The sequence below is a fragment of the Ctenocephalides felis genome, unplaced genomic scaffold (genome assembly GCF_003426905.1).
Source record: "Ctenocephalides felis isolate EL2017-DRISC unplaced genomic scaffold, ASM342690v1 CF-g0.4_SCAFFOLD_01886, whole genome shotgun sequence".
Taxonomy (NCBI): domain Eukaryota; kingdom Metazoa; phylum Arthropoda; class Insecta; order Siphonaptera; family Pulicidae; genus Ctenocephalides; species Ctenocephalides felis.
Genome location: NW_020538040.1, coordinates 167872058 through 167893294, shown reverse-complemented (window position 1 = coordinate 167893294; position 21237 = coordinate 167872058). Strand labels below are relative to the sequence as shown.

Here is a 21237-nt window from a genome sequence, read left to right as displayed (position 1 = left end):
ATCGGAAACTTATCTCTGATTTGACTCTTATACGTGTCTATGGCTTAGAAAATAAACAGTAAATTGATTGAGCCATATTTTTATTTTTTTTGTCAGATTTGAAGGGCTTGCCATTGACGTAATAATGTAAAAAGCAATATTAACATTAAAATGTGAATTAAACAAATTTAAGTAACCTTGCTGAGTGCTGCGCTGTATAATAAAATGAATTGTGATATAATCCCGAAACTCGTGATCTATATGTTAGACCATAATAAAAATCATTCCAATGACATTAAACAATCTGTGAATTTAATATGAGACATCTGAAAATGTGTAACTAGAGAAATGTTTCATGAACGAATAGAGATTCATATTCGGCTGTTACGGACATGGCTTTAATTAATATCTAATCAAAAAATCAGTAAGTGTTATACTTTTTATATTGCTATATCAAACATTCATTTGTTTCTCAACAATGTTAACTCAATAGTACTATAATTTTTGTTTTTTATTAATTATTTTTATTATATTAGTTTATATGATTCTTTTATATTTAATTTAAACTAACAGGTCTAATTTATTAACAAATATAATGGTGATATATATTAAAAGTAAGAATTTCAATATTTTAGGTAATATTTGCTGTCAAAATGGAGCATGCTGAGTTAGTGAATGAGATGGCTCATATTGAGCATCTCACGAATCCAGAAAGATTGCAGCTAGCACGTCTGTGAGTAACTATAATATATGAGCCGTTCAGTGTACACAGTGACATATCTAAAATTATTAGCTGTCCCTATTTATTGTTTGCACATGATCTTAAATAATGCCTTAAAATAAATTCTATTGATGACTGCTTATTATTACAATCTTAACTTGACTCTTTCCACTTTTAGGGTGTCTATAACAAACTACATTTAAATATCTCAAAGTGCAAGATACTTATTTTTCACATAGGCGCGTTCTAATACATTTTGAATATAAAATCTCTAACAACTACATTGATAGATCTAATAAAATATCAGACTTAGGTATTTTATTTTATTCTGGCTGGGGTTTTATTGATCATATAGCTGATATTTGTAATAGAACACATAAATCTTTAGGAATGATACTGAACAGTTGTAAAGAATTCAATTCAAATAATGCACCTCTTTGTATGTACGTACTATGCAAATGTACGCTCCAAGTTAGAATATGGATCGATCATTTGGTATCCTCATCAGATCAACAACTCTGATGCGATAGAGATAGTTCAGCGTAAATTTCTAAAATATCTTTATTATAAAACATACAAAATCTACCCTGATCGTGGCTTTGACTACAACACTTTATTAAAAAAAATTTGGTATACCTTATCTTGCCACACGTCGATTTATCTGTACTATTATGTTCTAATAACTGTAACTGTTTTTTGCCAAAACTCCTGGAAAAACACTATTTTTTATATCGCACATATATGACTGATTTGGCACTATTTTTTCTCCTTTTACCAAATTTCAATTGTTAGACATATATGTGCACAATGGCTCATGTAGAACTTCTTAGCCCCATATGACTGACATGGCATTTAACGTTTTAAAAATAATTTATACTGGCACAATGTTTGCATTAAAAATATACACTTGTACTGTTAACAGTAATTGCATACTTTCATAAAAACAATTTAGTAAGTTTAATTTTATCTTGTAACTAAATTTATTTCTTCTCATAATTTTTAGCCGTCGCGTTCAACAGATAAAGCTATGGAAACAACGTGAAAAAGAATGGATGCGTCAACATGGTAAAAAGGAGAGATCTTCAAATAAACCCCACATATATTTCAGTGATGGGGTTATGTTGTTGGAAGCTGCAGCTAGAAATGATGTCTCTGAAGGTATTTATACTAATCCATTTTATTGATGCTGCTCTATGTAGTAGATTTGCAAGTATAACATTAATAATTTTTATTTATCAGTTCGAAGATTGCTGCAGAAAGGTGTAACACCAGATGCAACAAACGAGGACGGTTTAACTGCTTTGCATCAATGTTGTATTGATGATAATGAAGAAATGTTGCGTCTTCTGTTAGAGTACGGAGCTGATGTAAATGCCCAGGATAGTGAGCGCTGGACGCCATTGCATGCAGCCGCTACGTGCGCACATTTGCATCTTGTGCGATATCTTATTGCTCGGGGTGCTAACTTGCTAGCTGTGAATGCTGATGGTATATATTAATAATAGTTAAATCACTACTGAAAGAGATAGCTACATTTTATAATTTCATTTAGTCTAAGACTGTATTAGAAATATTTGTTCTATGAGATTCACAAATACTATAATGAAAAGTATTTTTTGAGCTTATTTTCAATTATTTTTTTTAGGTAACATGCCGTATGATATCTGTGAAGATGATTCTTGTTTGGATTACATTGAGAGCGAAATGGCCAGACGGGGAGTAACTCAAGAACTTATTGATGAAACTAGAGCAGCAACTGAAACTAAAATGCTAGAAGATTTACAGATCATTGCAGCTGCAGGTGGAGACTTAGAGGTGGTTGATCATCAGGGTGCTACACCCGTGAGTAACTTTATATATAATATAATATAATCTATTTATAAAATATATTTAGCATTAAATATAACTTTATATATTATTCCAGATTACAAAATTTTATGTATATAAATTTAAATAAGCCATTTCAAATATCTAGATAATCTGATATAAATAAATATTTGTTATTATAGTTGCATATTGCGGCCGCAAATGGTTATATTCGGGTTGTAGAGTTTCTACTAGACCAGCATGTTTCAACCGATCCTAAAGACCATGATTTGTGGCAGCCTGTACATGCAGCCGCCTGCTGGGGTCATGTAAGTAAAATATCTTTTTAATAAATTATCAATGGGCTTTTTAAATAACAATTTGTATATATATTTACTCAAATATACATATGTTGACATATGTATTAACAAAGTCTAGTAATTGGACATAATATCAGTAAAAAAAACTTTTTTTTCTAAATTTTACAATCTGTATGTTTTGGCTATAGCCCTAGCCTTCAGTGGAATCTAGAAATAAAATTTAAAAACCAAAACAGTTGAGATCAAAAAATTATAAAAATTAAAAAAATGCTTACAGTTTGCTAATTTTAGTGTTAAATACAGAAAATTAGATGATCTGTTTTTAACACTAAGAATATCAAATTGCAATTACTTTTTACTTTTTATAATTATTCAATATCAATTGTTTTATTTTTTATTAAATTTTATTTTTATTTTCCACTGAATAAAGGCTACAGATGAAACATATGGATAGTAGAATAAATTTTTGAAGGATTTTTTTTATTGAAGTTATGCTCAATTATTAGACTTTGTAATTATAGTGTAATAATACACAATAACATAAAATCAATTGCATGCCTTTACAATTTAATTTATAAATGAAATAGCTCTCAAATATACAAGTATACAGAATACATATATGATATGATGGGTTATAGGTAGCGGGCAAGCCTTTCTGTGGCGAAATTAAAGTAAAACCCCTTACCCAAATTTTGTCCTATTTGCCCTTTGTAATTACATTGCATTATATTTACAGTCAGGATGCCTTTTCTTATTATTATTAATTTAATAATATATTTTATATATTATAACACATTCACGGACGTGAATGCTATACCTTTCATTTTCATTATGATGCAGAATGACATGAATGCTAAAGCATTCAAATTTTAAATTCAATTACGTTGAAGTCAATTTCTGGTAACCTTACGGTTTTGTAATTATTATATATGTTAAGGTAATGACTAAATAATTTTTCAGGTATTTTCATATTCTCTTATTTTTTCCTGTAGTCACAAATTAGCTGAGACAAATAAATTGCGCAATAAGATGCTATAGTATTCAACATATATAACAATTAAAATATTATAATCTGACTACCCTTATAAATGGTGTTTTTTGGCCACCATGACAAAACATGTCATTCTTAATTACAATTACATTTTTATGGGTTTGCCTGCTGCCTATTATATGCATATTTTTTAGTTTGTTGTATTTTTTTAAATTTCATTATCAATTATAACATTTTGAATATAGGTTAAAAGGCATGTGATTCATTTATTTTGGTATATTTCATTCTGTCATTAATACTTTGTTCAAAAATCATTTCAAAATGAAATGAGTAAATATGATTTGAAATTAATGTGATTGAAATTATGCACTCTAAGGTAAGTCAGGGTTTTAAAATCACATCTTAACATATTGATAACATGAATGCTATAAGTTTTAATGGGCTCATCACACTGAAATTGTGTATAGGATATTATTAGATTTTTTTTAAAAAAAATACATTTTAGAATAAACTAAATTTTAGATTAGCTATAAATTTTATTAGTCTTAAAAATAATCAACAACGTTTTGCTCCTATAGTTTGGCTTTATATATCAGCTTTGCATTATCTGGGGAAATTTATTTTTATTTCAAAAGTTAAGAAATTGAACATTTAGAGTTTGATTTTATAATTATCTATTGTATAACAGAATTGACATTATTATTAAGCAAATTTAACTAAATTTCCCAATGATAAATTATACTTTATATTGTGTTTTGGTTTGTCTGTGTTATTATGCAAGTTGTTTTATGCATGCTGACAGCTCGAAGTCTTGGAAATGTTAGTCCACAACGGTGCCGATCTTAATGCTAAAAATCGTCATGAAGAAACTCCAGCAGGTAAATGGATTTTTCTTGTAATATGCTTTGTGTAACGCTCTTGAGTTTTTTTTTCAGTTAATTTAAAATTAATATTGCAAAAAAAAAATTAGTAGTAATGGAAGCTCATTTTAGACCAGATAATTATTTGGAAAACTTGTTAACTTAGACATTTGTTCATTCAGTCATACAGTAAAGTCATTAGTTTCCAAATTATATATATATATATATATATATATATATATATTTATATTTATATATGGTTACAAGATACAATACATTTTCAATGTTTGATTCAAATACTGATGTTTGATCGAATATTTTAAGATATTTGTGAAGATCCTGAATTACGTGAACGGATAAAACATCTTCGAACTGAACAAGAGAGCAAAAGATTGCAGGAGCAACAAAGAAAACGTGTGCGCCGATCACAAAGCAACAATACGCGCACTCAATCCGTTCGTCGTACATCTATTCGGGACAAAACGCTCACCACTAAGAAGGACACTGCTGAAGAAGCAAAATTACGTTTACAGGCACAAGAGGTAAGTTATCTGCTACATAAATATTAAAATTTTGGTCAGACATTACTCAAAAGCTTTCTATATGATTGTGTCTGGAAGGCTGGCTAACATTCATGATTGTTAACATTTGCAAATGAACGGTTAATTTGTTTGAGATTTTGAAGAATATTAAAGAAAATTTTTTTAAAGTCTGATTTATTAAGGACTTTCATATTACTTCTAACTTGTCCAAAAAAATTTAAGTAAGTTCTACAGATATATGTGGATATGTTTTCTTGTATTATGGTACATTTATTTGCACTTGTTAATTTTTTAATATAAAAAATGTAGCAAAGAACTGGCTATGAGGCTTCTTTGTTTTCAGGTCATGTTATGTACCTATATGGTTAGTTCTTGTACCTTTCATGCATATTAGAATCGTCACAGTTATCATTGAAATGCTATTGAGCAGTGCTAGTTAATTATAAAACATTGATTCACACGAGCCGATTGATATACCACATTCATAGCACAATTTCCTATGATTCCATAATTTTTAAAACCAACCTTTCAAATAGAAATCATTGTAAATCTATTAAATTCAATAATAAATGACTAATATGTTTTTAATATACATAAATAAGTATGATTTCTATTTCTGCTTGCTTGAACTCCTCAAAATCAATGATTTTCTTTCCCTTCTTTGTTTATTATTCCCTTTATTGTTTTATTACTATTAATTAATGACTATTAATGACCATTATTCAGTTTATATTTGTTTTTATAAATTTTTCTTTTGCTTCTATTCTTCTTCTTCCCAATCCTTCCAGCCCTTCTATTTTGCCTTTGAAAGCTTTATAATACTTTTTAATTTTATTGTTTATTTTTATTTTTTATATAATCCACACAATTTACTGATCTCTTATTATAATAAATTCATTTGCTGCGATAGAAAACACATTGCCTTCATTTAACATGCATCTCAAACATGTTAAATTTTAATCACAAAAATGTATAAGTTTAATAGTTAAAATGTTATAAGAAGGAAGCTATAATGTGATTGAAGTCTTTGAAAACATCCAAAATATACGTAAAACGTGATTATTATTTGGTTTTGACAAAATATTACTTTGTTTCAGTGGTCTACAGCTCACAATACTCAAAGTTTCGGAAATTCAATCTCCAGAAGTATTAATAACAATAATGTATATGCTCAAAATGGACCACAGTATGCAAATACATATTCTGTTAACATGCCAAATAATAGCAATGGGGTTGTAGTGGAACCAATTAATAATAGTATAGTAGATAGCACTGATTTTGGTGCTAGACGTGCTCCCGAAGGAAAAGACAATGATTCATTCATAATGGATAATTCAAATATAAGCAGTATGATATCAAGTGAATGTGTTGAGATACCTACTGAGACCTTTTCTACTAGTGATAATAATGGAAAGATTAATGTTCATGTTACAGTTATGATTAATTCAGGTGAGCATGCTTTTAATATTCAATTTAGTTTAATTATTTTATCTAACATACATTCAATTTTCTATTATTGCTGTATTAGCATACATATTCAGAATGTATTCTGAATATGTATATTCAGTTATAATTTTCTATATGATTACTGATCTATTTTTCAAACATTGCATGTGCATTTATTAAGTTAGTTATTATATGTTTAATGTTATCATTTAGGAACTCTGGCAGAATTAAAAAAGCAAAGAGCTCAAACACGTCAATCATCAGAACATTCATCACCAGCATCACCAACAAATTCTCAAGAGCCAGGTCTTGTAACTGATCTAGTTCCAGTTAATGCAATCACTGGTACAAATACAAACACCAGTGATGTTAGTCCAGGTGTACTTAAATTTAGTGGGAACACAGGAGAAGTTGTTGGAGATAGTTCTTCCCATAGTTGCTGCATCATTCTTTAATCAGTACGTAACATATATTACATATCAAATATGGTATTATTACATAAGATATTTAAAATTAAAATTAAACCATTTCACAATGGAAATATTTAAAAGTTATAACTTTTAAAGACATCACAAAGACACAATAAATTGTGATAATTTATTTTTGGAAATTAGTGAGTTTTGAAACAGGACTCTAAAATTATTTTAATACCTAAATTTAAACTTTTTTATCATTAGGTAATAAAATTAGTAATAGGTTTTAATTCTGTTTTGTTTTAAATGTTGAGTCCGAACGTTATATCTACTATCGTATTCAGTGAATCAAAAAGTTAATTGCTATGAAATTTGTTATATATGCTAATGTTTTGTTGATGAAATCAAAGAGCAATATCAATTAGCAATAAAATTGACAAAGCGATGTTTATGTCTATGGTGCCTAAATTATTTGACATTGTCAAATTTAGATAACTATTTCTAACTTATTGTACAAAATAAAAAAGTATATTAATAGATTGCATAGTATATTTAATATATTCTTAATAATGTAAATTATTTTTGTTAAATTTTAGAAAATGGTTGTGGATACATTTATTGTTTAAAATACTGTTAATATAATTTAAATTTTAATATTTATAATTTAAATTTGAGATCAGCAATATTTTATATAAGTCATATAGACAATATAGTGATAAGTGTTATTTAAGACATCCAGTTTTTGCTTATAGCAAAATTACACCAATTTCAATGAAACACTGATATGTATGAGCTTCTAGATATTTTGATATGAAACTGGATTTTTAGTAGTTCTTAGTCGTGTTTATATATTTCTGTGATTCCTTTGCATTGTAACTCTTCACATATACATTCCAAAGTTCTTCCAAAATCCTTATGAAATGAAACTGGGAACAGTACTTTTAGTATGAAAGTTTTAACAACTAAAGTATTTTGAATTATACTCGTGATCCTATACATGCCTGCCTGATTTTAAAGTTATTTTATTAATTGCAGTGGTACTGTATGACTGTTTAAAGACTGAAATTTGTTTAGGTGCATTGATACCTGTACTGATAAAAAAGTATTAATATGATATAACAAAATTGTAAATATTCTGTTGTCTTCTATTGTTATTCCAATGATTATATGTAATTCAATGTTTTCCAAAATTCTTAAGTTTCATTTGTCCAATACTTAATATATTTTTTAAGATTTGTGTAGTTTCAAACAGATGGACCTGATCAAAATTGTTTTAAATAAATTATTCATTTAAATTTGAGTTGTTTTAAAAACAGACATTGTCAATTTTAGAAATAAACTGATATTCTCTAAAGATTAACTTTTGTTTGATTTGTGATTATAAGATGTATTATTTATAAGATTAGTCTAGTAAAGTTAAATTATTAGTCTGCATTGCATTTTTCAATCTGTAGCTCAATTGCACATCCAGATTAAAAACACAAGATATTAGAATAAGATAAGAAAAGTGATATATTTTGAAAATTTTTGTATTACTGTAACTGAAGATTTTTTAATCATTAAAGTTTTACACAAAGCATGGGCATTGTTCTAGTAAATATTGTTCGGAAAAACAAAGATTCTTTAAATAAGATGAACATAAGGGATTAATAAAGATAACTTTGCAGGTGTTAAATATTTAATTATCATTATGCTAAAAGCAAGTAATCGCAAATATAATTTTTTTCAAAAAATAATACACGGATCTGCAGGTAGTACAGAAAACTCCTCAGAGGATGAGGATATCTTGCAAAAAAAGATCGCATTCGATAGCACTTACTTGTTAGTTGGCAAAAAATTCATAGAATTTATGTAATGTATATTACTTCTTAAAAAAATTAATAAATATAACAATTTTCATTATAGATTTATGATATGTAGCATGTTTTTTTGAATTCTTGGAACGTAACCCCTCTTTTTGTCTCGTATAACAAGGTTTCGCATAACATGCTAGTTTTTTGGAACGTAACTACCATGTTAAATGGGCGATATATGTGATTTCATAGTTTCTGACTAAAGTCTAATATACTTTAAACAAATAATTTCAACTTTGTAATTCAGTTTATGAATAATTCTTATAAATATTAGACAATATTACAGTATTTATAATAATTTATCTGAAAACATTTAATATTTCTCGAACATTTTGTTACGGTACGGGTAGTTCTAGCAATTTGCCTTAAGGCACGATGCCATACACCACTAGTTCTTACATTAATTTATAATCTGTTAAAGCTAAAAAATCACTAAAAAAAAGCTAGCAGAGTATATTTTTATATTACGTCAAATTTTGTAGAAACAACAGTATTAAATATGAGTATTATCTATGTTAAAATATTAGTGTGACGCTATAATATGTGAATAATAGATGATTAGATACAAATAAGTAAATTATATTATTTATTGTCTAAGGTTATAATTATTTATCATATGTTTGTTATAGTTTAATACAAACTAATGTAGCACTTTAATGAATCGATTACCCACAATCATCAAATTAATGCTGAATTGATTATCCCAATTCATCTGGAATGAGTGATACTGATGATACAGACGCCCTTTTAGTAATATCTCCGGATACCTTCTTAGTTAACTTTGATTCTGATTCTGGAATAACACTTTGTGAGAAACCACCATGTGTTGTTGATGTTATGATCAATCATGTTGACGATTTGCGCCATAAATTATCGCAATTGAATGCTCAGCTTTGTGGGGAATCGCAAAATAATTATAGTCTACAATATACTCATAAATTTAGATCTGCAGTTGATTACACTTCATGCCCTAACATGGCAAGCAATGATGTTAGAAACACAAATGTTCGATGTCAAGATGGTAGTAAAATGCCTCTGCCAAATCAGAGCTTATATTCTGAAATTCCCAGCATGTTCTCTGATATAAGCAGTATTTCAAATTTTCCCCATGCGAATTATGCAGATGATCGTCTATTGCTTGAAATAGATAATTTTCTAACAAAAACTGTAGCAGGGTTTGAAAAGCAAAAGTTTGTTAAGACTACCTCTTCATATTCAAGGGCTTTAGGCAATGATAATCATGATTCAAAAGAAAGTAAAAATTCTAGCGGTGTGAATCCTTTTTTCTCCAGTAATGAAAAATCTTGTATTCCATTACAAACAAACAGTAATGAGTATTTAAACCAAAAATCAAATATAATTGATATGAAATTCAGTGAAACTCAAAATGAAAATAAGGATATACATTCTACAGACGATTGTGCAAAAAACAGTGGATACTGCTTTAGTTTTGTACCTGAACTTCAGTTACCTGATTCCAACAGAGCCACGTATTCATCAGAATGTACTGATCAAAAACAAAGTGTGCAAGAATTATATAATGGTGAAATTACGTTAAGTAAAAATTTAAGATCTAAAGAATATGATACTAGTAAAGCAAATTATAGCAAATTAAGTTTAGAAAAATTATGGAATTTTGAATATAAAGATTCAAACATGGAACAAGAAAGTGAAAAGCTACGCCGAGAGGTAAATAAATGATTTATTTTATCAACTATTTTTGAATTGAAAATTTTATTTATTTCAGCACTGTGAACAGGAAATCCAACTTTTACAAACAAAGTTATTGGAATCTCAAGAAAAATTAGCAGTTGCAATAAAAGTAGATAAAGCTAAAGACAATGCTATAAATCAATTAAAACTTGCTTGGCAAAGGTAAATCTTAGTAGATGAAACTTTAAGTAATCACAAGACTTAAGAATTAGGAAAAATCTATACACTACATACTATAATTTATCAAACATCTTGTATGAATAAAAAAACATTCAAAGCATGAAATATTTAGCTGTCACAAACAACATATAAATGATTAAATTATAAGTCCTTAAAATTAAAAATAATATCATGGTAGGTTATTTAGATTATTACAAACTTGGCAAGGCTTGTAAGTTATATGAACCTCATTTGTTCACTAGCAATCATTCCTCCAACCATCAAATAGTTCATATAAAATTCATTTATTAGAGAAAAATAAACTTATGTTTAAACGAGAGGATAGCTAGCCTGGATAGCAACTCCGTATTCCTTATCTCCCCAGCTCTCACCCCAACAGTTCTTAACCAACCAGTAATCATTACTGTCTTCATCAGTACCATAACCAGTATTAAATTTCTCTTAAAAGATTGGTTGATAAAGTATTTTTTTACAGATTAGCAAATAATTATGAAAACAGAGATATCCAGTTGAATGCTCTAATGAACAATATGCAGAAAGAAAGGCAGCTGTTAGAAAATGAAAAGCAAATTTATGTAAAGGTATTTTGTTATAGCTCATGAAACAAATTACCACTTACTTTATCTTTGTAATTTATAATTGGACTATTTTTTTAGTCTTGTGCAACCCACAAAGAAGAAATAACAAGTTCATATGAATTAGTTAAATCTCTCAAAGAAAAATTATTAATATTTGAAAAAGCTGAACAGGATTTGAAGATGTGCGTTATATAAAGAAATTATTTTATTATATTTTATATAGTGTTATAATTAATTAATCTTGTAATTTTGTAATACTAGGAAATGGAAACATCAAGAAGATACATATCAATGTCAACTGCAGAATACTGAACTACTTTACAATGGATTGCTGAAGGAAAAAAATGAATTAAATCAACAAAATGAAGAGCTCTCTCGAACAGTGGATACATTAAGGAACGAAATAGAAAATGTAAGTGATTTTTTATATCAATTAATTACACAAATTGTAATTAATTGTTTGATGTTTTTGTTCATGAAATTTGATTTGTTTTTTTTTTTTTATAAAGGAACATAAAAATTTTGTATCTGAAGAAACAAAATGTAAAACCCTTGTGGTTAAATGTGCCAATTTGGAATCTGAAAATCATATTTTGATAGAAGAAAAAAAGAATCTTAAAAATAAACTATCCCAAGAACAAGAGAAAAATAATAGATTGGAAATATTGAAAAGAAATTTAAATTCTGCACTCGATGAATCTAAACTTCGTGAGGTAAATTTAAATGGTTATTGGATGACACTTATTTTATTGTTGAATTAATATAAGATATACTCCCAAATTTAGGGTAAATTGTCTTCAGAAGTAAAAATTATTAAGAAGCAATTAGAAACTCAAAAAAAGGAACTAAAGGAATTTTATCAAAATCAAGTTGAAACTGTTGTGAAAGAAAAAATGCAAGAATTTCAGGTATTAACAAATATATATATATAAATATTTATATAAATTAATTTATTCTTATCTCGTAATGTAGACTCAACTAGAATTTGCTGAAAAATGCATGGAAGCAGAGATTCAAAAACGGGAGCAGACACTTACGGAAAAATTAATGAAACAGATACAGAGTCTCATACAACAGTTTGTTTTTCAGATTTTAGATTAATATTACTTTGTTTTATAAAAATAAATAATATTTTTTCATATTTTACTAGAAGTGAGTTGGAAGTTAATTTACTTAAAGAAAAACATAAAGAGGAAATGGGGCTGTGCAAATTGCAGTTGAAGAGTACTAGTCAACACAATTCGATTTTAAAGGTATATATATATATATATATATATATATATACATTTTTTGGGGCAAAATACATATTTTATTTCAGTTTTTTTATTTACAACTTTAATTGTTATAAAAATGTTTAGGAAAAACTATCAAATTACTATGCCAAACGAGGTAAAATAGCAGAACAATTACATAAAGTTATGGAAAACCAATGGCAAGCTGCTTTACAAATTATTTCCAGTCCAACAGGTATATAAAATATTTCAAAAAATGGTTTCATATTAATATATGATTTGTTTCCTTAATTTCAGTTTTAGATAAAAATTCAGATAATGATTTGAATGGTATAATGTCTGCACGAAGTAATTTTGATGCAGATGATCTGAAAACTATAAATTATCCAGAAAAAGATATTGATAAGTTGGAGAATGATTCCAGGTAAATTTCAGCCATTTGTACCCATATAATTTATTATGCATATATGCACCACATCAATTTGAAAGCAAAGAAAAAAAAAAAATTAAATAAAAAATAAATATGATCTTATACTTAATATAGAATTCAATTATATATTAAACTGTACTATTTTTATGTTATTAGTATAAAACCAATATTGAAGAAAAATTCTTTGATGGTTATTTCAACACCTGTTTCTAGTCGCAATGTTCCAAATGAAAATGATTTGGAGGCGTATTTAAAACAAGTGAGTTTTTTTCAAATTATTTTTTATATTATTCAATTAATCAATTTGTAAAATTATATAACTAACTTTACTTTTTAGTTTTTGTTGCATGCATCTGAAAATAAACAAAACTCTTCTGATTGGCAGAAAGTATCCCAAAGTACGCCTAAGTTGAAAAATTTTTTAGAGCAAGATGATGATTCAAAATCGGAAGCTGGAAATGTTTATTTTAAGAATTTAAAATAATGACGAAAACTTTTTATGTTCAGATATAATTTAAAGAATGAATTACACACTTTTATTTATATGAAAGATATATTTTATAATCAATATACAATGGCATTAAGTTCTTATAGTATATTTGAGATATAAAGGTTAATTTTGTTGTAAATATAAATCATGCATAAGTAAGATTCTATTTAAGAGACGATTCTTGTGAATAATTAAATTGCTGCTTTGGCTCGCCCTCTAACCAAAACGTTTCCATTTCGCCTTTGCCCTGTTAATTAAAAATAGGTAAATTAATAGCCAATGATAATAATCAATCATTTCATTTACCTTCAGATTGACTTTTCCTCGCGGTAATAGTTTAAACGAGTAGCCTTTAAGATTATCATTGACAGCCTTTGATATGTGTATTTTACCACAAGTGCCTGTACTTTGCATTCTTGAGGCTGTATTTACAGTATCTCCAAAAAAACAGTATCTCGGAACTTTGATTCCTACAACACCGCCAACTACGGGTCCGGTATGTAATCCTAATTTGAAAGAAACATTTGGTATTCTAATTAGAATTTGCAGAAAACATGTAGTGTCATAAGAAAGAATACCAGAATTATAAAAAAGCGGATAATTTGAACCAGATATATAAAATGGTTTGCATAACAGTGCGCCCTGAATCGATTCAAAAAATAATCTACCAGCAACTCGGCGCCGCATTCTGATGAAAACATACCTGCTTAAAACTTGATACTATTGTGTAAGTTGTGCAATTTGTTTTATATGAATTTGTGGATTGAAAAGCATACATTTACAATAATATCAAAATTTATTTTCTGCATGTTAAAGGTGTAATCAATTACAGAAGACACAGGAGTTGATTCCACTGTCGTGACAATTTTTTTTATCATCCACAGTAAAATGTAATATATCATTTTCTGTGAATAATATTTTGTTTTTGATGAATTTACGAATTGCTCGGTTGTTTTGCCGTATTTGAAATAAAAAAAAATGCCAAAGAGTAAAAAATACTTACAAAATAGTTAATAGTGAAATTATAAATAATAATACTGTTTTTATCGCTGCATAGATTTATCCTAAGATTTTTTTTTATTTTTAATTTAGTGATAAATTAATATAAATAAATAATTATTTATTTTTAATTCACGGGCAGTATTTAATTTTTTTAAAAATTTATGGTGGGCCCGTACTTATTAATAATTTACAAAACTTGATTTATGCCAATAAACATTGTACATAATATAAAAATGATGGTTTAAAAAATTTAAATTCTTCATAAATTAATGCAACAAGAAAAGACTACATTATAATTAATCTGTTGATGGAAGAAAGTTATGGTGATGTAAAAAAATCTATATTTTATACTATATTGCAAAAAAAATCTAAACCTAGTGGTGCATAGCGAAGACAAATTGGTCGAACTTCCCATTCCGAAAATAAAAATTTTTAAAAAAGCTTCAAATTTTTTTGAAAACTTTGAAAAAAGTAGATTTTTGAAAATTTTGAAATTTTTGGAAAAATTTGACTTTTTGAAATATTTGAAATTTTTTATAATTCGATTTTTTTTTTTGAAAACTTGAGTTTTTTTTTCTAATTAAAGAACCGATTAAAATTTTGTAAAGGCAGGTCCAGTGGTTTTGAAGAACCAATAAAAAAAAGTAAAAACAAGTTATTTGGCGATCAAAAATGATCCAGATATATGCACATCAAATTATCAGTTATTTTATAAAGATTTTAATAATAAGTATAATATAAACTTTGTTTACATTTCTATAAGTTCCGTACCAATGTTCCGTTCGAATGCAACGCGGCGCTTACGCGCTTCGATATGTCATCTCTAAAACACCTACGCAGATCGATTTTTTTTGAAAAATGTGCAATATTTTCAAAGCATGGAAAAATTTCAAATTTTTCAAAAATTTCAAAATTCTAGAAAATCTAATATTTTCAAAGTTAAAAAAAAAAAATAAAATCTTTTTTAAAACTTTTAATTTTTGGTGCGGGAAGTTCGATGAATTTGCCTTAAGACACGATGCTTTAACCGCTAGTTTTTGTCAAAATTTTCCACGCATGTTTGCTTTCGATGGTAGTTGAATATTGTCGGCCAGACGTATCATGTTCAATGCTAAATTTACCGCTTGCATTGTATATTGTACATTGTATTATACATTGTCAATTGTTTATATCGATACACATTCAATTTATAAAAAATATCCTATCTATCACCTATTTTGATCTATATTTTTGCTTTTGATGGTAGTTCAAGATGGTCTATCTGACCAGTCGTATCGTGTCCAGTGCTAAATTCGTCGCGTACATGGAGCAATTTTTGTTTATTTTCATAACGCAAGTTGATTTGTGTCAGTAAACATTGAATTTGACAAATATTTTATGAATCACCGATTTTGATCTGCATTGTTGCTTTTGATGGTAGTTCAAGATGGTCTACCTGACTTGTCGTATCGTGTCCAGTGCTAAATTCGTCGCGTACATGGTGTGATCTTTCGTTATATTTTCATAACGCAAGTTGATTTGTGTCGAAAAACATCGAATTAGATAAATAATATTTATGTATTACCGATTTTGATCTGTATTTTTGCTTTTGATGGTAGTTCAAGATGGTCCACCTGCCGTATCATGTTCAGTGCCAAATTCGCCGCGTGCATCGTGTGGTCTTTTGTGAGTTCGGGAGCGCCAGATACGGCCATGTATATCTGTGAATTTGAACAAAAAGTTATTAGTAGTGATAGTGAATTGTGTTAATGCTTTAAATTCAGTGAACTTTTGAATACAGTTGCAACAATTAGTTACAAAGACTATCTGAACTGAAATGTTGCTGAGAACGTTTGGAGGAGTTGACATCGCTGAGGCAGTCGGTGGTCGGTGCTCGGTAAGTCTTTTAATGATCATCTACATTGTTTTGGCGACCATTGCATGGCTGCTTGTCATGCAATTTCTCATGATGCTAACTATTGAACTATATTTAGTTATATTAAGATATTAATAATGATGCGAGCCGTTTTCATATTCTTAAACGCCTCGAACGACTTGGAAGTCCCGAGAGTATTTTTCGATATTATACACAATGCCTCTTTAACACTTACGGGGCAGTACCGATTTCAAAACAATCTACTGTACCGGCTATAAACTTGATTTTATTGTGTATGTTATGCAATTTGTTTGATAAAAATTTGTGGTCATTGAAGGACATACATTTATAATATTAATTTATTTTTGATCATTTTATAAAGAATGGTGATGTGTACAAAACAATTTCCAAAATGAATAACTGGTTGATTTTAACATGTTTTACAATAAAATGTTGTTCGCCGCCTTTTTTCTGGTGCTTTTCTGGTAGACAGATAATACAATCCCCTTTTCTTTCTCTCGCAATTAGAATATGCCACTGATTAGTCAGTATATTTGTTCATTTTTTTGTTGCCATAATGGTTTGTTTTTTCTATTATATTGTCTGATAAATCATTTGTAAAATATAAATTAAAATAATTTATTGGATGTCTTATATTGCTTGGTATTTGTTGAAGGAGAATCGGCACATTCGCTAATGTCTTTCCGCTCTTCATTTAATTTGTTGAACTTCTTCTACTTTTTGTTGGTTAGATAGTATCATCATCACATTCATCACTATCTTTGGTGCGAATAGTATTTTCTTTTAAAATTTGTCTGTATGAATGTCTATTTGAAACTCATCTTCACTACTGCTTAATTCACAAAATTTACCAGTCGTTTCGCCACATTTAAAAGCGCTCTTAAAGCTTAAGCGAATATTAAAAAAAAACTATATAGTAAAGAAAAAGGCTAATAATACTACTAAAATAACTTAAAATTATTTTCAAAATACAACACTGTTTATCACTGCTATATGTGATTTATTCAACTTTTCGATGCAAACTGAGTCATTGTTTACAAAATAGCCTGTGCCTCACAAAGTATGTTTGTCCACTCGGGTGGACAGCCGTCCCCAAAGAGTTAAAATATTAGAGTGCTATGAGAATTGGTTTATTTATAAAAATTAAATAACGTTGCGTAATAGTTTACAAACAGACCCTAGGGCATTTTTTGTCTAGAAGACATTGGTACCTCTATTAGTTTTCGATTTAAATTATTAGTAATGCGTTGTTTTTTTATTATTAAAGTTTAAACATTTTTTAAAATATTTTTTGTTCCGGTTTGATTTGATGCATGATGACACACATCGATTGGCGAAACGTATAATAAATAATGTTTTTTCTTAACCTTTTTTTTAATTTGACCAAGGGGATACTAATAATTTCAAATATTTCAACGTCAAAAAAGCCATGTACGTTTGAACACTGTAACTGTGTTATCATTCAGCAAGTTCTAAAAATTTGTACAACTCACGAAAAAAAACTAAATAATTGTAAAAAATAATTTTATAAAAAAATACCATGCCTGGTTTTATTACGAAACAATGTTTTCAGTTTGTTGTTTTATTCCTGGTACGGATAATCGTGAATCTGTATAACTGAAGTCCGGATAATCAATGTTCTACTGTATATGTTATTACTAGTAATTTTACTTGTAAACTGTTTAAATTATACATTTTTTTAGAACTTTCTCAATAATGACACACATACAATATCGGAATTTACCATTTATTTTTGGACCTAATTTAGAGCAATTTATAATTTAAAGGTAACAAAAGAAACAAAATAGAAAAATTATTAGAACACTATGTTTCTATTATAGTAAGAATCATTACGTAACCGAAAAAATATGACATTTCGAGATGTTTATGACAAGGATTATGTGCAATTATTAATGTATAATTATCAAAAACGATCTATGTAAATACTGTTTTCGTACCACTGATTCCTACGATTTTTGTTTATTTTATGGAAATTTTTCAGAAATCGTCTTTTGTTTCACGATTTTGTTTCACGCAATCAGTTATAAATTTGTTTATTGTGAGTTTTTGTGTAGTATTGTCAAAAACTAGTTTTTTTAATATTTTTTTTTTCAAAACAGAGGATTAATTACAGGTAACTAAAATATAATATTTTTCTTTGCTATTTACAATAGAACCTTTTCTTATTTACACAAAGACTGTTTATATGAAATATCAATTTATCAAGATCAGAAACAGATTTTGCAAAAAAAAAGAATTGTAACTTGTAAATTTTAGAGTAACTGTTTTAGGCAAACTATTTATTTATAGGTCAAGAGCCAATTAATATAATTTCAATATATATTCCATTACCTGTCCAATTGTTTCAACTTTATAAACGTGATGCAAATCAAGCATTTTGTCAAATACTGAAAATACTGTGTTCATAGTTGCCACTAAACTCATTGCATCCAGCACAGTGTGAGAATTTAGTTCCTCCAAGGAGCAAAATAGTATAGTTACTGCTCCGAAACTCTGAGAAAAAAATTATACTTATTAACAAACATTGAAATATTGATAATTGCCATATTAATTCTAATATCTTCAGAATCAGGTCATGACGATTATATTCGTCAATCACAAATTAATTTGCTTTGGTAAGGTATTGGATGTGAAAGATGGGTTTATATTATAAAATTGATGTTTTTCCGAATCTTGCTTCTTTGGTTAACATAAAAACGTATATCACACACATATTAAACTAAAAACAAAATAAATTAATTAAAAAACGCAACAATTAATAAATATTATACATAAAAAAGTGACAATTCAAATTCTTGCTCTGGAGTGCCTTTTTAGGGGACATCCATTAATCACGTGATCGACTTTTTAAAGATTTTTGGACAACCCCCGCTTGGTGATTTGTGGTGATATTCAAAATTACCCTTCTCCAGATTTAAATAAAAGTCAGGTAAAAAATAAATACATGTGCTATTTTACTATACGCCTTCCTCCCCCACGTGATATATCGTAATTTTTTGTCAGATCACCTCTGCCCCTAAAAACCTTACATAATTTATGGACGCCCTCTTAGCAAAAAATAGCATTCGTACATAATGTGACTTTGCACATCTACTTCTTCTAGTTTCATATTTTTGGTAAATATCCAAAAAACGTTATCATCGAACATAAGTAAATTCTAATGCGAACTGGAAAGGTTTTTAACCACTGCATACTGGGGACATAAGAACTTATCCCAAACTGTTGACATTATTTGTTTGCATTACCAGGGTATAGCCTCAAAATATTCCAAAATATCTTGAAACTTGAAATATGCATTTTTTCAAAAAAAATGGAATTTAAACAGCTAATATAGGTCACTGATTTATATCCATGACGATTATTAGTTTTTGTCAATAGGCCAAATTTTGCCACTTCTTAACTAATCACAGCTAATTGGTTAATGAAGATAGTATGAAATCTAGTATCAATGAATTACGAGACTCTGGGGATGAGGTCAATGAACTATATATTATTATTATGAAGCTGTAACAAAAAAATAGTACAAGATAAAAGTTTGTATCTTTTAGTTTTTATCGCCTAATTTTCAATATAGAGGAATCCGAGGTAATTACATAGTTTTGCCATTTATATATATATATATATATATATATATATATATATATATATATCATGTTTCTACTACTTCTTTATTTACCATTTATCTGTGATTTATAGTAATTATTATTTTCAAATCTTTAGTGGTTTGAGAAGGCAACCCACTAGTTGCTCTTTCCTAGTTGTAATCAAACCAGAAACTGGTGATTGCCAATTCATGTTCTTACCATGATGCCATAGTTGTCTATGTTCGTACTAAAATCTGCAAATTTATTTTAAATACCTTGCATGTATTTAATGGATTTTGTCCAGCTCTTAATCCGTCAGCAACTGATCTCGGTATCATAGAATAGACTAATTCATCACCTTTTCTCTTCCATTTTTCAGCAAGCTCATAAGTTTCTTCCAGTTCTAAGGAGCGTTGTTCGGCTCTTTCACACATGAGCTCTAATCTGATTAGAAGAAAATACTTCAATATTATTTTCTTCAGAAAAATTAATTATAAATGTAGTTAAACAAGGGGTAAACTATTTAGGTATATGATTTTTGTTACTTTTTATACTTTAGTTATTCCATTTTTTTTACTTGGAACAATGTTGCCATCCTGCCAGTACCATCTCTCTACTCAAACCGTGAAAGTTCAGGTCGTTTAGATATAAACCCATTCCGCACAGCTCATCAAGATTATTTATTCTAAAATAAAATAGAAACAATTATGATCTATTTAATTGGAAATGACTAAAGTCTTTAATTGTTTCACAGGAAAACGGTTAGAAAACTAATGATACTATTCCTGATCATGTTTAGAAAAATTTGTTTTAAAGTGTTTTTTATTGTATTGCACAAGTATTTATTGGTTCGTATTTTCTATCATGTATACTTACAAGGGGCTGCATAGAAATATTATAGAATCTATATCTTTAATATATCTCATTTGTCCTTTGAGCAACAGACTTCTATATCCTTGACTGCCTCTTCTATTCATGACTCGTATTACTTCTGATGTGGCTTCTTCTACTTTTATGTGTTCAGTGGCCGTTTTCAGTAATTCTAGTTCGAATAATACTGAATGCATTAACATTATCTGAAAATACCAATAATAAATATTAGCAAATTTATTAATTTAGTAATTGCTAAACCCAGTTGTCGTTTTACGTACATTAGTCCAGGTCAATTGCAAGCCTTTTGGTCTACGTAATTTGAAGTGG

General features: G+C 28.1%; 3 protein-coding genes across 3 annotated transcripts; 2 read left to right on the top strand and 1 right to left on the bottom strand.

Moving 5' to 3' along the window:
- The first annotated feature begins 90 nt into the window (after window positions 1–90).
- On the top strand, window positions 91–7261 carry LOC113376765 (protein phosphatase 1 regulatory subunit 16A). Its single transcript, XM_026616811.1, has 10 exons — window positions 91–403; window positions 615–712; window positions 1704–1858; window positions 1940–2188; window positions 2346–2542; window positions 2710–2835; window positions 4620–4695; window positions 5002–5219; window positions 6317–6668; window positions 6879–7261. The coding sequence occupies exons 2-10, from the start codon at window positions 633–635 to the stop codon at window positions 7118–7120; spliced, it is 1695 nt and encodes a 564-aa protein (XP_026472596.1). The 5' UTR covers window positions 91–403; window positions 615–632; the 3' UTR covers window positions 7121–7261.
- A 2146-nt stretch (window positions 7262–9407) lies between these two features.
- Window positions 9408–13660, top strand: LOC113377043 (girdin-like). Its single transcript, XM_026617210.1, has 13 exons — window positions 9408–10620; window positions 10679–10806; window positions 11300–11405; window positions 11481–11584; window positions 11664–11814; window positions 11912–12115; window positions 12188–12310; window positions 12375–12478; window positions 12553–12655; window positions 12761–12869; window positions 12932–13058; window positions 13221–13323; window positions 13402–13660. Exons 1-13 carry the CDS (start codon window positions 9649–9651, stop codon window positions 13546–13548), a joined length of 2481 nt encoding a protein of 826 aa, XP_026472995.1. The 5' UTR covers window positions 9408–9648; the 3' UTR covers window positions 13549–13660.
- Window positions 13661–13687: 27 nt separating this feature from the next.
- On the bottom strand, window positions 13688–21233 carry LOC113376225 (soluble guanylate cyclase 89Db-like; the record flags this gene model as incomplete). Its single annotated transcript, XM_026616135.1, has 8 exons — window positions 13688–13801; window positions 13861–14060; window positions 16121–16256; window positions 18785–18946; window positions 20313–20481; window positions 20615–20722; window positions 20914–21113; window positions 21189–21233. Coding segments are annotated over 8 exons (1104 nt in total), but the record flags the coding sequence as incomplete, so codon positions are not given.
- Window positions 21234–21237: the final 4 nt, after the last annotated feature.